The sequence below is a fragment of the Microtus ochrogaster genome, chromosome 6, assembly GCF_000317375.1.
Source record: "Microtus ochrogaster isolate Prairie Vole_2 chromosome 6, MicOch1.0, whole genome shotgun sequence".
NCBI classification, from domain to species: domain Eukaryota; kingdom Metazoa; phylum Chordata; class Mammalia; order Rodentia; family Cricetidae; genus Microtus; species Microtus ochrogaster.
The window spans coordinates 65,675,231-65,692,672 of record NC_022013.1 but is presented as its reverse complement, the minus strand read 5'-3'; the positions used below and the strand labels follow the sequence as shown (position 1 = coordinate 65,692,672).

Here is a 17,442-nt window from a genome sequence, read left to right as displayed (position 1 = left end):
CCATATAAGCTGTTGCATGTTTTTGTCTCTATATTCTAAATTTTAATTAAAAACAAGAAGTATTTAGAATACCCAGAACTTTTAATTCTAAACAAAGAACAAATTAAAGTTGAAAGACTTTTTCTTTTTTAACCATAAAAGACAATTGTAATCATTGAGAAATTTATTAAAGAATAAATAGTGGGTTGAAATAGAGGATCTAGAGATAAAGTGAAACTTGCGTAATCAGATGACTTTAAGAAGGGTGACAGACAGTGAAGAAAGAACTGACGTTATCTAGCATGGCACCAGTAACAGTGAATATCCAAACAGAAAAACAAAAACCGAACTTTGTTTTTTTAATAATTGCATTTTAAAAAGAGAAAGCCAATCCATAATATTAGGGAAATATCCTTAATGTGTGTGTCCAGCCAAGAATTCTCTCCAGAACATCTTATGAATTTCCACAACTCAGTAATATAAAAGGAAGTTATGAGATGACACAGAGCTGATAGCTGCATGCCATTTTGAATATATTAACTACCACTGAATTGTGTACTTAAAATAGTTAATTGTATGTTACATGAGTTTCAGTTCAATTAATTTTTTTTAAAAAAATAGAAATATGTCTAAAATTAGTAATGATTTCACACAGCAGTTACTTCACTGAAGCCAGTAAATAGTAGACCATCAGGTGAATTTTATATGTGAATATATCTCTGCAATTTTTAAAAAAAAATCCAAAATAAAAAGCAAGTTACAACTAGTGGGGCACTTATGCAATCCTGGGTTCAATCTACAGTGTCACATTTTTTAGTTTTTTAAATAAAGTAAAAAGAAACCTTTAAACGATAAGAGGGTGGCACAAACATTGTGGAAGAAGATACATAATACATAGTAAGCACATGGCAACAGCTCAGTACAGTTTGTTACTTGGGCAATGTAAGTTTGAGATTTGTAGTAACATGGATAGAACTGAGGTATGTTGTAATAAGAGGAACAACTCAGATACACAAATGTGGAAGCTACAGTTAGTAGTAGAATAGTGCTCCCTTCCTTACCAGACTCCGGGAAGAATGTGCAGTCAGTGGGGCGTAGTGGTTTTTTGGTGAGTACAACAGTGCAGTCAGGTTGCAAGGGCAGCTTTTCATGTTCATGTGCACTTTGTGTGCACTCCTGTGTCGAGGCCCCAGGACAGAGGCCTGATGATGCTCAGCAATGCCATCTACCTCCTTTAAGACAAAGGCTCTTGTTATTCTTGGAGATAACTCTTAGACTGGTTATATGGAAGGCTAACTTTTGGCAACACCCTGTTTGAGCCTTGTTTGAGGGGCTAAAGAAATAGTTATGTGACTAAGAGCACTTACTGCTCTTGCAAAGAACCTGAGCTGTTCATTACAACTTTATTAATTATGGTCAAAACCAGGATGTGGCCCAAGTGCACATCAACAGTGAAATCGATGAATGGGTAAATCGATACTATAGAACCCTACTCACCAACATAAAGAATTGGCTACTTAAATAGGAAGCACAGATGAGACTAAAAGAATCATACTATATGAAAGAAGCGTTTATAAACCAGTGCCCTCTGCAGGTGCTGCAGAGGCAAGTTCATCTGCAGTGAGGGAATCAGAAAAGTGGTTGCCTTGCAAATGAGTGATTGGGGCCTGAGAACTCTCTGATTGAAGGAGATGTTGTCTGCCTTGATAAAGTGAGGATTGTTTACATTTTTACATGTTAATATAAATCAGATTATGTATTTCTCTGCTTATTCCAATGTGTGGAACTTAAACTACAAATGTGCTGTGCTAATGGAATCCTGTGGTTTTGAGGTACACAACAATAATGAAGGTACTTTTTTCCTTCTTTTTGGTCATTTATATTTAGCACACTATTATGGAAAGAAGAAAAATAAAAGAATTGGGAGGCCACCTGGTGGTCATAGTAATTTAGCTTGTGCCCTGAAAAAAGCCAGTAAGAAGAGAAAAAGGCGGAAAAATATTTTTGTTCATAAGAAGAAACGGGCTTCTGCATCTGTTGACAATACCCCAGTGGGCTCACCCCAGGTATGAGATCTGTGACACATCCGTCCTTTATAGGGGCAAGTGACCACTATTTTACAGTCTGCACACATAGTACTGGTACATCTTTATAATTTCAATCTCTGCTCAGTAATGTTTTTGTGGTTCAGTGACTACTGGTTTGTCCTGAGTGAGATTTTTTTCCTTTTCTTTTAGGGAAGTGGGGGAGAAGATGAGGATGATGCAGATGATGGAGATGATGAGTCCTTAAGTGAGGGCAGCACATCTGAACAACAGGACGAGTTACAGGAAGAATCCGAAACGTCAGAAAAAAAATCAAGCTCATCTTCTCCCACCCAGAGTGAGATGTCCGCTCCACTGCCCCCAGACACACAGACGAGTAAAAAAGAACCCAACACTCTTTTATTCTCAGATGAGGAAAATAAGCCTCCTTCACCAAAGGTACCTTGTTGGAGGAAAAAAAAAATCTTTCATTTTTCTTTATATTCTGTCATTTATGGTGCTAGCTCACTTCTTTCCTTATGAACTTAGGAAGAATTTCTAGGGTCGGAGAGATGGTTTAGCAGTTAAGAGCACATCCTGCTCTTCTGGGGGACTCCAGGTGGATTTCTGGCACCCATTCCCTCAAGATTGCCTGGAATTCTAGTTCTGATGTCTTCTTCTGGCCCCTCTGCATACTGTGTGCATACATACACACACAAATACAAATAATAACAAAACTTAAAAAAAATAATAAAGTGATCCTTGATGCTCTGGTTTTCATGTGTTTCAAGGATTATCTGGATATTATTTATAGAGGGACCTTCACAAGGAGCTGCTGGTTTTAAGTAAAAAAAAGTTTCATTGCTAGTTTATTTGTAACCTGCCTTTTGGTTTAGAGAAAAGTGTCATTTAAATAATTTTTTAGAATATGTATGGTTTTCTAGAAACAAATTATTTACCCATTTAATTCTTATTCACCTGTCTTGTTTAGCGCATTTACTCTGTACATAAATGCACATTGTATGACTTATATAATAGTTCCAGCTACAGCTAACTTACTTTAGAACTGGTAGCGTGTGCTTGCCTACCGTGCATAAAGCCCTAAGCTCAATCCCCAGCATAGTATAAAACCAGATGTGATGACATACATACTCTTTAACCCCAGTACTTAGGAGATGGAGGCAGGGAATCAGTTCAAAGCTATCCTGGGTGCCTCATGAAACCCCCTCTAAAATAAACAAAACTGAACTTTTTTTTTTTTTTTTTTTTTTTTTTGGTTTTTGAGACAGGGTTTCACTGTGGCTTTGGAGCCTGTCCTGGAACTATCTCTGTAGACCAGGCTGGTCTCGAACTCACAGAGATCCGCCTGCCTCTGCCTCCCGAGTGCTGGGATTAAAGGCGTGCGCCACCACCGCCCGGCCAGAACTGAACTTTTAAAATGTCCCGTTAACAGGGACAATAAAAGATTTCTTCTTGTTGTTCTCATTTGAAATGACATTTGCCATAGCATCCTATCAGAGAACAACCAAAACAGTCCAGAAACACATTGGAAATATAAATAAATTTGATAAAATTCATATTGTAAGTTTCCCAGGTAGCTAATGCATGTGAGCCTCTTATCTTCTTTGCTGGAAGAAAGCAGTCCGAGAGAGTGAGAACAGGGGCACGGGAGAGGTTAGTCTTAAGTCTACTTTAACTCCTGTCTTAAAGGATTATGGGATTTCTTTGGGGAGAGGTTTGTATTTATTTATTTATTTTTGGTTTTTGAGACAGGGTTTCACTGTGGTTTTGGAGCCTGTCCTGGAACTATCTCTGTAGACCAGGCTGGTCTCGAACTCACAGAGATCCGCCTGCCTCTGCCTCCCGAGTGCTGGGATTAAAGGCGTGCGCCACCATCGACCAGCTGGGGAGAGGTTTTTAAAATGTTAGTGCTTTAACCAATTGGCATCATCTTGTTGTTGAAGGAAATAAGGATTGAAGTTGATGAAAGGCTTCACCTGGACAGTAACCCACTGAAGTGGAGTGTGGCAGATGTTGTGCGGTTCATCAGATCCACTGACTGTGCGCCACTGGCAAGAATATTCCTGGACCAGGTAATTATGAATAGCATAATCTGTAATAATGTATGCCTGTTTGGTAAAGAGCTATGTGTATAATAGGCAAAAATTACAAGATTTAGGAAATAATATTTTGGTACAAAAGATTGTTATGGTTCCCTTTTGCTACTCATAGGACTTGTACCATAATTGCAGCAGATTATTGCTTTGTTTTCCCTCAAAATTGAATTCTATCCTATAAATATTTAAATGATTTAAATATTTAAAATCAGGCATCTATTAATTGACCTCATCTTTTTAAAAACAATGTTTGTTTGTTTTATGTGCATTGATGATTTGCCATGGGTGTCGGGTTCCCTGGGCCTAGAATTAGAGACAGTTGTGAGCTACCATGTGGGTGCTGGGAATTGAACTCAGAACCTTTGGAAGAACAGTCAGTGAACCATCTCTCCAGCCCTGATGCTTTTAAACTTAAAAAAGTTAGCATCTCTAATATACCAGACTCTAGAGTGGTGACCAGTTTTTATGCAGGTATGGTGAAACACGAATAGCTATGGAAGGCAGAAGATGTAGCTATATTCAGAACAGCATCTATGACGATTGACCCAGTGCTTGGATAGTTGTGGTAGGAGGCTTACAAGTTGGAAGCCAGCCTGGGTTACATAGTGAATTTGAAGACAGTCTAGGCTACATAGTCAGACCATGTCCCAAAAATAAAACAAAGGCCTGGTCATCTTTGAAATTTTTTTAAATGAATTTTACAAAGTAGGAGAACATTAGTATTTTCAAATAGTTTTAGATTTAGAAAGAGTTCTTTAGTCGGGTGTGGTGGGTGTCTCACGGCTTTAATCCCAGCACTCAGGAGGCAGAGATAGTTGGATCTCTTGAGTTCGAGGCCAGCCTGGTCTACAAAAGAGTTCCAAGACAATCAGGACAGTTACACAGAGAAACCCTGTCTCAAAAAAAAAAAAAAAAAAAAAAAAAAAAAAAAAAAAAAAAAAAAAAAAACCAAAAAAACAGAAGAAAAGAAAAAGAAAGAGTCCTTTAAAAGTATTTTTTCTTTTCACAATTAATTGTTAGTTACAGGGCTTCATAGATATCGAATTTCTGTTGAGCAGAATCTGTAGGTTAATGTCTCAAGGCTGGTAAAATTTATTACTAACTCCGAAAGCTTCTCAGGGTGACAGAGTCTGGCACTTTTTAAAGGGGAAACTAATGCAGGGAAGCAGAGAACTGTAGTTAAGGCAGTGCAAGTAGGAACTGCCATGAAGAAGCTTCATTTGTGCGCATATCATGGACTCTGTTCTTTGTCCTCAACAGGAAATCGATGGGCAGGCCCTTTTGCTCCTTACCCTTCCCACCGTTCAAGAGTGCATGGACTTGAAGTTGGGCCCTGCCATCAAGCTTTGCCATCACATAGAGAGGATCAAGTTTGCTTTTTATGAGCAGTTTGCCAACTGAGGACAAGCAGGGGGAGCCGGGTCTTTGAAGCACAGTTCAGTAAACCGTTTGCCCTGCTCTCCAGGTGGCTGCAGTCGTCCTGGGGCTGTGGGCCCTGCAAATGTTGGCTAGCTTTCTTTGCACTTTCAGGGAAGGAGGACATGCACTGAGGAAGCGCAAGCAGCACAAAAATGGCTCTCCAAATACGACTTCTGCTCGGAAGATTGCAGTTTCCAAAAGTTGTGAGAAAACAACCTTAAAACTGTGGATTCCCATGAATGGAAAAACAGTGATCTGGGCAGCACCTGTTTGGTTCTCTCCGTTCTGTCCCTTCCCACTGTAGACTGAACTTTGTTCTTGAAGAGAGAGGACACAGCTTTAAGTCAGCACTGACTTGGGACTGTGCCTAAGGCACATCAGTGCTTCATTGTCATTGTGTTTTTAAGCTTTCTTTTTTTTAAATTAAAGCAGTTCATTTTGGGGATAATTATACGGCTCTAGGGTTTTGAATGTATAGTTACACGTTGATCCATTTTAAAATCTATTCATAGGAGTTTCTTTGTTTACTACCTCTGTTGATGACTGCGCTTATAGCCATGAGTGACATTTTTTGTATGATGCCATTTTTAAGCTGAATGCTGAAACTATGACAGAAGTTAGAGAAGGCCCTGTCTGCTTTCTTAACCATATCACGTGGCACTTACACTAGTCCCTTAACCAGTTTCTCCTCAGAATTCTACTGTTACGTCCTTCATCTTTACCCAGTTTTGGCCACCATTGTTAAGCGGCCTCACAAAGACTAATGTCTGGTGTTTCAGTTTTGAAAGATACTTAAGTGGCTTTTATTTATGTTTATTTTTCTCTAGAGTTTTTGACTACCTCTGTTTCATCTCTGGAGTCTCTGCTTTCACTGACAATCAGTGGTGTCCTTTGGCTCCACTGTAAAGCCCATTTTCCCGGTCTTCTAGGTGTGTCCAGGAAGAAGCACAGGAGAGAAACTCTGGCTTTGGGGATTGCACAAAGTATGGAGTTTCTTAGTAGCGTCCTTGGTTATGAGTATTGAGGAGTCTCTGACAATGCCACCCCAAATGTCCCAGATCTTGCTTCATCTGGAAAGCCAATCAGAGCTGGTTGGTACTTGGATGGGAGAGGTAGTGGAGGAGTCTGGACCTCTGTAGCCATGCTTATACCTGTCTCCAGTCACACCAGTTTAAATTGAATGTAATTTACATTCTGAGAAATCCCATTCAGTAGCTCAGTGTTTGAATTTTTTTTTCAATTAAACTCAAGTTGACATGAAATTCCAGGTGAATTTTCACTTTTAATGACATTGTTAGCTATTATAGAAAATAGCACTTGCTATGTTGTAGCCATGAGTAAGGAAAGACATACTGCACAGGTTGCCTCCTTTAAATGTTTTCCTTGTTGATTATTTATTTATTTATTTATTTATTTTTTTGGTTACTTTGATCTCTACAGATTTATACCCTAAGCATTTTTTTCCTCAAGAATTGAAAATGTTTTAAAATTGCAAACCGAGTAAATTCTGAACAACTATATAAATTGCAAATATAAGGTAATATTACAAATTTAAATTGTGAATTTTTTTTTTCTTTTCTCACCTCAACCCCCACCTGTTTTTATGAACACTGGGAAAGTCTGTAGTCTGGATCCTGTTCTTCATTGGATAACTCTTGACCTGACAGCCAAGTCTTAAAACAGTGACTATTCACATCGTCACCATCAGGCATATCTGGAAGAAGCTTCATCTAAGTAACAGCTCACTGTCTGAGCTCACTTAGAAATCCAGCTTTTAAAAAATAACTGGAGTTCTCATGCCACTGGAGAGAAACGTACTTGATAGTAGTAATAAATAGCTGGTATTGGCAGGTTGATTTGGGGTGGCTGTCTTCATAGAATTTCCCAAGACCTCAGCAGTTAAGTCAATACAAGAGGGGGTCTCATGAGGACCTAAACATATACCTGTAGAATTTCACATTGCTGTAGTAAGAGGAGGGGTGACAGCAATGACAGTGCCATTATGTCGTTCTTGAACTCAAAGATCACAGAATGTAGAATGATCAGAGATGACAGGCCCTAAGTAGTCCCGAGTGGGCAGGGGTGGGGCACAATGGTCTTGTCTGCCTGTACCATCATTAGTTTCTGCTTTCTCCTGTAGGAAGGCCAGTCATAAATTAGGCGAGTAGGAGAGCACACTTGCTGGGACACCGCATGCTCTTGTCTGCCCCATCCCTCCTCCCAGGTGTCACACATAAGAGGATCGTATGAGAATTCCGCAAAAAACTTTTTTAAAGTATAAAATCCTAATCCCAGATTGGGTATGGTGATACATACCTCTAGTATAAAATCCTAATCCCAGATTGGGTATGGTGATACATACCTCTAGTATAAAATCCTAATCCCAGATTGGGTATGGTGATACATACCTCTAGTCCCAGCACTTGGGAAGTGGAAATGAGGATCAGAAGTTTAAGATCATCCTCAGCTACATAGTGAGTTCTGGGCTAGCCTGGACTATATGGGACCCTGTTTCATTCTGCTTTTGTTTTGTTTCCCATTTATCTAACAAAGATGCTGGGGTTAGGTTGGGTAGGAGTGATGTTCAGTTATGATCATTCTGAGATCCTTAAGGTGGTAATACCTTGCATTGTTGGGGAAGGGGTTTGTATTTTGGACATGTGTATGTAAAGTCTGTTTCTGAGAAAGCCAACCTCATAAATTTATTAGAGGTGTGTTTTCTAGAGTTTCCCTGCACTTGTTCCCACAGCTTGCCTACTGTCAAGTTTTTTGTGATCTATGTTTAACCTGGGTTGACAAACTTACAAACACATGGAAGGCCTCTTCTCCTAGACCTGAGAAGTTAGCGAACTTAAACTAGACTTTACAGCTATGCTGGTCTTTTTAGCCAACTGTTGACTTGTTCGTGCAGATTGGCCCCAATGTTTTGACTATATTTCCTGGGTTTCTTGTGACTGCTATTTTCCTTTGTGAGCCACCTTCATCCTTTTAAAGTATAGGGATCCATTAATGGAGCCTTTGAATTCTATCTTTAGCCTTTCTATAGCAATGTACTTGGTTCTCTGTGTTTATAATATGGATCCAGGAAAGATATTAGTCAACCTCTGGAAAGGATGATCTTGGTACATATTTATGAATTATGATAGAGGCAGGCTAGAAAACCACCGAGTTTGGCCTTCATGTGTCTCTTTTCCTAGAAGTAAAATGTTTTTCACTACAAGGGAAAGAGCATCGGACCAAAGCTTCCCAAACACTTGAGTACATTTTACGTGCCCTCTAGAGCCGATTCAGTTACTAGCATGATGCCTGAATACAGCTTAAGGCATGTAGGTCTTACAACACCAGCACTGTTTCTAAGAGACACAGAACATCAGGGAACCTAAATGAAAGGTAACAGCAATGTAAAATAATTGTAAAACCTGTCACTGATACTTATTGTTACTTGGTACCTCTCAGCAAAAACTTAGATTGAAGAGATTCTTTTCTGGTTTCATTGATTATTAGAAGTGCTGGCAGTCTTTGGACTGTGAAAACACAGTGAGTTCTAACTTGTCTTACATACTGGGGATATTCCATGTGTGTGCAGATTCATACAGGTCCCTAAGTAATCTGTTTTATCAGTAGGATGTATGTTGTCCTTTTGAAGTGAGGAAGGCAAATCACTAACAGAAGCTAAGTAGAAAACTTGAGCTAACAAGATACTCCCTCTGTAAATTTGGATGTCTCCTGTCTTAGGACCCTTGTACGTTGCTGTCTTGTGGCCATGGTTTTGATTAGAAACTGTAAGGGCAGAGCCTCCTGTACAACCAAGAAGTAATGGTCACTTTCCCAGAATTGGCTTTATTAACTTTGAATGTTTTACTTATGAATTTTGGTGATTGCTTTGTATGAGAATATATGTATTTGGAGAGTTTGAATTTATCCGTATAAGCTACCCATTGACCTAGAGTTTTGTTGTAAGAAATCTAAGACCAAATGGATCTGGTTCCAGGTCCGTTCATTCACTTGGGGATTGTTTTCCTCAATGCTTGTCTTCAGCCACACCAGTAGCTTTGCTCTGTGAGCAGAATTAAGTTTGAGACATAAGGTAATGGTTATTAAATGCAGTGCATGGTGATTTTTTTCTTGCTGCTAGGTTTAAGAAGTCAAAATTTCACAGGAACCTGAAGAAACAGGAATGAAGGTTTGTCGGGGAGGTCTAAGACTCTGTGCTTTTTCTAACTAGTCTGCCGTGGCATTCTGGCCTACCACAGTGAAGCATTGTGAAAGGGAGACAGGCAGCAGAGTCACCAGACAGTTGTCACTACCAGCCTTAGAGTGCGGAGCTGAGCCGCGGGGAGGAGGGGGTGAGCTTGCTGACCGTGAAGCCGTGTCACTGTTGCTAATGTGTGAGAGGGACTGTACTCAGAATGTGTGGAGACTCAGGCCTAAGGGTTCCTGTATGGCTTATCTGCCTGTGTCTAGCTTGGCAGAATAGGGGCGGTCACAGAATGTTGAAGGTTATAGACTTTAAGGGCAGCTCAGATCGCAAAGCAGATTGGTAGAGACAGAAGTCTACAAAGCTTAGGCAGTCTCTAGTCCGTTTGAGGTCTCTGGAGAAAATAGTTTGAATGTTTCTCTGGAGAGTGCTCATTTGCTTTTCCCTCACCTCCCTCCTCTTTTAGTTGAATTTTCTCTAATGACAATCAGAGGCCTGCCAGGATTGGGACTCCAGGCTGGTTCCAGCTCTGTCCTTAGGCCTTTCCAGTACTCTCTCCTTGGAAGTAATGCACCTTATTTAATGTATTTCGCTTTAAAAAAAAATCAAGTTGCTTGTTTGGAACAAAATGAGATGCTTTTGGCATTGTATCCTACCTGCTTGCTGTTTTTACTCCCAATTTAAAATTTATGCATTGAAGACCAAGTACACTTAAGGAGAAATATGCACTAGAATACCTATTTCCCATCAAGTTTGATGGTTATAATTTTAAAGGATTAAAAACAAAGCAAAACTATTTTGAATGAATATATGTGTGCTTTTCTTTCTTTTGGCAAATTAGTAAGTTTGTGATATGACCGTTTTAAGTGGCTGTGAGAAAATTAAACAGGTATTAGTTTGTCTTTAACTTCATTTGTGCTAATTTCATAGTGAGAAAAGCTTCTGGCTAAATTACATTCTCCGAGACTCTTTCCAGTGGGCCTCAGCTTCATTGCTAAGTACATTCTCCCAAACTCTTTCTAATGAGTAAGAGAGACCCTTCCTACTCAAATAAAGGTCTAGAAGCCCCCTGGTTTTTGCTATCCCTTCTGGATTTAGATTTTTTTTTTTAAAAGTTTCTAAGAAGAGATAGAGTAAGCAGAATCCTCTTGTCTTTTGTTCTCTGCAGGCCTTAGAATCATCCATATATGCATGTGTACAGGGCAGTGTTTTATCCCAAACATTTTTCACCTCTATGTGCAATTTTTTCTTGAACTATGTCTTCAAGTAACTAATAATCTTTTTGTTTGTTTGTTTTGTTCTGTTTTTCTAGACAAGGTTTCTCTGTGTAGCCTTGGCTGTCCTAGAACTTGCTCTGTAGACCAGAATGGCCTTGAACTCAGAAATTCACCTGCCTCTGCCTCCTGAGTGCTGGGATTTGTGTGTGCCATCATCACCTGGTTGTAACTAATAATCTCATGCTCAGCTACAGTCTCTTCTGCTTTAAGACACATTCTCTGGTTCTCCTGAACGTGAACTGTATCTGTTAGGTTTTTGTGTTTTTTTTTTTGTTTTGTTTTGTTTTTTAAGATCCTTCTTGAACTTACAGGGAATAATGCAGTTTTAACTTTCCTTTATCCATTTAGTTTCTTAATCTTTCCCCCATGGTCAATAAATTTATGGAGAATTTTCACATTTAAGTTAAAATTCAGTTAAATTTACATTTGTCGTATGCTAAATCTGTTGGATTCAGGAGTGAATCAAGACTAGTTCTACCTTCAGGAAGCTCATCCTCAGGTCACACAGCTGACTCTGTCCTACCTCTAACAGTCTGAAAAGCATTGCACACAAGGAAAGTGTGCACACAGTGGGGAGGGCGGTCAGGTGGGCTTGCTGTGTGAGCAGGAGGAGGGAGCAGCATCCATACAGTCAGAATGCTATATGAGTAGGTCGAGAGGCTGGAGAATTGCACTTTCTTATGAATTATAGAGTTAATATTCCTGCTAACCTAGGAAATCTTTAGATATCATTTAGACCTCTTTGATAATTAGAACTTCTTGGGGAAATTTCTTCTGCGATTTATTGTTCAACAATAATAATAAGTTGGACCTGTATCACACATATGTCCATTGACATGGAGCAGGAAGGTCAGGGCTCTGGGACTCCAATAGGAGTTTAGAGAGACACCAGAGAAGTCTAGAGAGTCTGGGTAGGAAGAGTTAAATGGGTGTGTGTCTGCACACTGGTATATAGAAGATCAGCAAATATCCATCGTTAGCATTTAAAAAAAAATCAGGCTGGGTGTGGTGGTGTATGCTTTGAGGCAGAGGCCGGCAGATCCTGGTCTATATAACATGTTCCAGACCTGGTTTTAAAAAAAAAATTCAATTTGTAATCATACCTCATAAGTGAGCAAAGCAGGGACATGCACATGCTGACTTCTCATTTAAATTCACTCTTCTAGAAAGAGAAAGTGGCTGGGTTAAAGGAAAAAGGAGCCAAGTTTAGTGCTCCCTTGGAGGCAGAGGTGAAAGGATCATTTGAGTCCAGAAGTTCCAGATCAGCCTAGGCAATTCAACAAGACCCCAATCTCAAACAACACAGCAAAATCAGACTGGAGTCACGGGCCTGTAATCCCAGAGCTTGGGTGCAGGCTAGGGATCAGGAGTTCAAGGCTATCCTTGTTTGTCCATCCGCCTGGACTATATAAAAGCCTGTTTCAAAACAAAAACTCCACAAATTATGTTTAGGATTCGGGGAACGACTCGCTTTGGAGCATTGGCTAATGAATCTAATCCTCTGGCTTTTGACCATAAAAGTAGAAACAGTCTGAGATTGAACACCTTGCTTCAGCATAATGTAGCTGCAAGTTACTGGGCTCCATTTCTGAAGTGGTGAATCCAAATCTGGGGGCAAAATCCATGTCCAGGGATAAAAGATTTACTCACCTTGAAGGGGAAAGGGATCTAACGACAGACTTAATCACTGTCCCTGACGCTACCCTCACTACCTAGATAAAGCACCAGATTCTGTGGATTTTCTTCCACAGTCTGGCTCACCTGCTCTGTCTACCTGCAGATTCCCCTCGGCCCCGCCCCCTAGCCCTGGCCGAAGCCCCGCCCCCGGAGAGGCGAAGCCCGCCTCACGCCTGGCCCGACCAATCAAGCTCTGCGATCTCAGACGTAGGGTTACGCGCGGCGCCTGGGCGGCCGCGAGCTGAGGTACCGGTTCCCAGCTCCAGGTCCCGGGTCGCGGCTGGGCGGCGCGGCCAGGGCTGCAGCGAGGCCGGGCGGCCCCTCGCGCCCTGCCGCCAGGCCGCCATGCAAGGCTCGGGAGGGAACGTGAGCCGCGGACTGCCGGGAGGGCCGGCCTCCACGGTCGCGTCCGGGGCGGGCCGCTGTGAGAGCGGCGCGCTCATGCACAGTTTCGGCATCTTCCTTCAGGGGCTGCTCGGCGTCGTGGCCTTCAGCACATTGATGCGTGAGTCCCGGACCCCAGCTCCTCCCCGGCCCCGTCGCCGGCCGTGGGCCAGCCCCACCCCAGGGACCCTCCTGCCCGTAGAGTTCCGGCCTGGGGACCGGGCCCTAGGGCTGCGGTGCCTCCCTCTCCCCGCGAGACCGTGCTGGGCGTTCGCAGGCTAGAAGGGAGTCCCGGACCCTCACACTCCTCGGCTTATCACGGCTGCTTTGGGCCAGGAGTGCCCCTGCCCCTCGCCGTCTTAGATTTGTCTCTTACCAGATGCCAGCCTAAAACTGACCCCTCCTACCTTGCCATCGCAAATTAAGGGTACCTCACTTTCCGGTACGGACCGAGATCCACTCCCAAAGGTGGCACGGCTCTCAGCTCCTTCTCCGGATCTCCTCTCAGCCTCCCCTTGGCTCTTAGACCGCACAACCTTAAGTCCCTACTAGTCTAACGCTAGACTCTTCTGATCCTTCTCTCCTGACGTTGGCCTTCCTGTTGGCGTTTGGATCCCGCACCCACACCCACCTGTAGTGTTCGGGCTGTGCAGTCCGGGTCACCACATTGCCGCGCGTCCCCAGTCCTAATCCCTCCATTGTTCATGAAAGATCCTCTCCTACTGCCTTGGTCCCCACGTCTCATTCTTCTTTTTCTTCTCCACCTGTTCAGCTCTATCCCAAGCTTTCCTAATTAAGTTGTATCTGAAGTTTCCTGGCTGTTCTTCCCAAACCATGTTTGTTATTTACAGTCTAAATTTCCTCTTTTTCCGTGAAACTCTGACATCCTGGTTGGCTCGATGGAGAAGGCTATAGTGTCTCAGGATCTCCATGCTGAGTCCCAGAGGCTCTTCTCTGAGAGTTTGGTAGTAAGGAAGGAAGTCTCATTTGGCCCTTGTCCCGTGGGCTGGGGTAAGGACCTTGAGTCCCGCCCCCCGGGGGGGGGTTAGAAGGTTGTATTGTTTCCCTGACGGGCATCCTCCCCATATTAAAGGATGGAGGTCTATTGGCGCATAGGCCTGGGCGTGTCCCAGGGATGTGTTAGAGGGGAGTTATGGCTAAGCTGTACTGTGGCACTAATTCCAAAACTGATTTGTTCTCAAAACTGTTCTCTGTAGGCAGAATGGGGAGTTCCAGCAACATCTGCTCTTCAGTCTGGGGGGAGGGGAGCTCCTGCAGCTGAATGCAGATGTTGGGTTAGCCTTGATTATCTGTAACAAGAGGTTTCTTTGGGCAAACTCTCCCAGGCTTCAGTTGTCCCTGGAGAGCCTCTGCTCCTGGCCACTCTTTCTGACTGCTTGGCCCTGAACAAGAAGCACCCAACTGTCCGTGTGCTTGTCACTTTTTCTTTTCCATCCCTGCTTGCCTTGCCATTTTCTCTGCTTATTCGTTCGTTCCCACAGTAACAGTTGGTGACAACTTGGCCAGACTGGGTGCACACGCTGCTGTGAATGGGCCTTCTTCCTGTCTCTCTTCCTCTCCTCGGCTGCCATTCCTTTCTCCAGAATGACAGGTCTCATTTTTAGTATGCAGAACCCGAGATTTTGACTGTTCTCCTGGGCTCGATTGGTGCTATTAGTCCGGTGTGCTCCCTCGGGTTTCACACTTGGGATTCCGAGAGTGAGATGTGATTGTGTCGGGGCAGAGTTGCTCACCGATGAGAACTGTGCTGCGGTCAGCGTGCGCAGAGTGGCAGCATTGGCCCTGTGAGTCTTCAGGGACACTCTCACCACCTTACTTAATCTTCGGTACACATCCCAGTGGGCTAGTACTTCCTGCGAGCATTTACTAACTGAGAAAGTAGATTCCCGTTCAGGAGAAGGCTCCATGTGGAAGAGGTTCATGGAGTGGCCGGTAGGCGCTGAGTGATGAGCTGGGAGGCCATACCGGGTCATCCTGGACCTATGAAGCAGGTAGAGCAAGCCCAGATGATGAGAGTGCGGCGTGACCAGGAGGTCCAACCCTTTGCAGCACAGTCTTGGCCCTGTTGAAATATAACTGTGGGGCTTTTCCATTTTGAATAGCCAGGAAGAGGAAGGGATTCCTAAGGGGCTGCCTCACACTGTGGACTAGATTTTTGCTGGAGAAGCGCATCTGCTACCAGCTGTTGGTCTACATCTGCTTTCCTGGTCACAGAATCTGTCGGTCTGAGCTGCTGGAACCAAGGGCCAGCCTTCTGAGCCAGAGCCCAACTGGAAGCCCTTGGGATAGGGGTGGAGCCACCTTACTGGTACTGTGTCCCTTAAGGCAGTGGAGTGAGTGTCTGTCTGGGTTCTCTCCCAGTTCCGGCTACCGGGACCTTACATCCTCGCCTGACCCACTCTTGCTGTAGTACAATACACCCACCTCTCTGCCTGAGAGGCTCTGATGTTCCCTCCTTTACACTCCTGGTTGCTGTGGATCCTCAGACCTCTGCGTTTATTCTTTCTCTGGGCGTAAAATCACTTTGCCCTCATTGCTGTTTTTCTACCCCGGTATGTGAGGGTGAGCTTTGTACTAGAGGAAGGATTTAAACATACCTTAATATCACCCGGAAAAAAATTTGGGTTCTCACAAGTATTTCTCTGCCTGGTGCTCTGATTGATGTCTTGTGTTATGTCTGGAAGTTGCAGACTGACTCAGACTAGGTAGTTAAAGCAACTATGCTGGATTCTGTATGCATCCTGTTCTTCGTTCTGTGCAATCATGCAGACTGTTAGAGGCCACCAGCCGCTGGTGGCAGCGTCACTTTATGAGTCAAGTAGGTGGCCTTCCCAGAGCTTTCTGCTAAGGAGCCCTGTGCAGGGAATGCCCAGCAAACTCAAGCCCGATTATAGATTGTATAGCCGCTCTGAATTTTCAGAGATGTTATGAAACTGACTGGGTATCTACATAGAAATACTGTAAGCAAGGAGCTTTGTCATGATCTGCCTGCCCAACAGTCCCTCTTGTGTGGTATCTTTGTCTCAAGTGTCCACCTCACTGAAGTCACTCAGACTGGAGTTGCAGCAGAATGTAGCCAAGCAGTTGTGGAGCTCAGCAAACTATTCCAGTGTAGGAAAGCCGTCAGCCGAAGGTCGGCATTGGCCTGCGTGTATTGGCTTTTGGGGGTGCTGACCTCCAGGACTGTGAGTGCAGAGCATACTCAAGCTTCCTTCACCATTGCAGTCAGGGTTCTGAGCTAACATGTGGACACAATTGGCTTTTAACAGAACAAGCATTTTGACAGCTTGGGTAAATGTGCCTGTGTGTTCTAATGTCACAGATAGGGGGACTAGCAAGCTGGTAGAAATGGATCCAGATTGTACCAACAGGATACTGGCACTGAGAAGTGATAGCTCTTTTCCTGTGATCCAAAGCAAAAATCCCCAGCAGTCCACCAGCTTTAACACCTTAATCTTGGATAAAAGTGTATGTTATTTTCACTCCTGCAGAGCTGGCCTCCCTGTGTGCTCTCTATACATACCAAGTAGGTGCATTGTCTCTGTAGTCACCTCTCTGTATCCCATTACAGTTTTACCTTTAAAAAATGTCAGAAAAGCAAATGCCAGCCTGCTACCTAGTTTCATAAGTTCACACTTTGTCAAGCTTCTCTCTTTATAACATTTTTCCTGAGCCATTTGAAGAAAAATTGCGGGCATTCCCTTAGGAATAGTTCAGCTATCTCCTAAAGGACAGCCCTCCTAAGAGGACCAATAACTCCATATCATCGTCATCTGATATCCACTGCATGTTCACGTTTCCCCAGATGCCATTTATTTTACAGCTCAGTTTTGAACCGTTGGCTCAACTGCTCAGTGTGGCTTTGCTGTCGCAGTGCTTAGAAAGAGCCTGGGCCTCACCATGACAGGCCAGTGTTCTGCCCCTTGGACACATCTCCAGCCCCGCTGCTTGTGCACACACTCTTGTTTTTTTAGTGACGCTGGCCTTCGGAAGACTCCACTGTGGAAATGTAAAGTGTCCACATTTCACAGGTTTCTGAGTGGCTCCTTGGGCATCTGTGTTTTTCACTGACCCCAGGGCTCCCCAGTTTAGAGCAATTAAATTCATATAAACTTTTTATGTATGAACACTCCTTAAGAGGTGCTGCGTGTCACTGTTAATGCTGTCAAGGCCTTGCTGGGCGGTGGTGGCACATACCTCCAATGCCAACACTTGGGAGGCAGAGTCAGGTGGATCTGAGAGTTCAAGGCCAGCCTGGTCTACAGAGAAAGTTCCAGGACAGCCAGCGTTATGTGGAGAGAACCTATCTCAAAACAACCCAAAAAATCAAGAAAGGCCAGTTACTC

At 43.3% G+C, this 17,442-nt stretch overlaps 2 protein-coding genes across 6 annotated transcripts in view; both read left to right on the top strand.

Moving 5' to 3' along the window:
• Window positions 1-10,541, top strand: part of Sfmbt1 (Scm like with four mbt domains 1) — a 92,832-nt gene extending 82,291 nt beyond the window's left edge. For all 5 annotated transcript variants that reach the window (XM_013346920.2, XM_026779723.1, XM_026779722.1 and 2 more), the window contains 4 exons: window positions 1,867-2,045; window positions 2,217-2,462; window positions 3,968-4,096; window positions 5,381-10,541. In XM_013346920.2, coding sequence (XP_013202374.1) covers window positions 1,867-2,045; window positions 2,217-2,462; window positions 3,968-4,096; window positions 5,381-5,521 — 695 coding nt within the window. In that variant the 3' untranslated portion in view covers window positions 5,522-10,541. The remainder of the gene's footprint in view (window positions 1-1,866; window positions 2,046-2,216; window positions 2,463-3,967; window positions 4,097-5,380) is intronic.
• Window positions 10,542-12,950: 2,409 nt separating this feature from the next.
• The window catches only part of Stimate (STIM activating enhancer), a 44,096-nt gene continuing 39,604 nt past the window's right edge, over window positions 12,951-17,442 (top strand). The window contains exon 1 of the mRNA XM_005348748.2: window positions 12,951-13,196. Coding sequence (XP_005348805.1) covers window positions 13,037-13,196 — 160 coding nt within the window. The 5' untranslated portion in view covers window positions 12,951-13,036. The remainder of the gene's footprint in view (window positions 13,197-17,442) is intronic.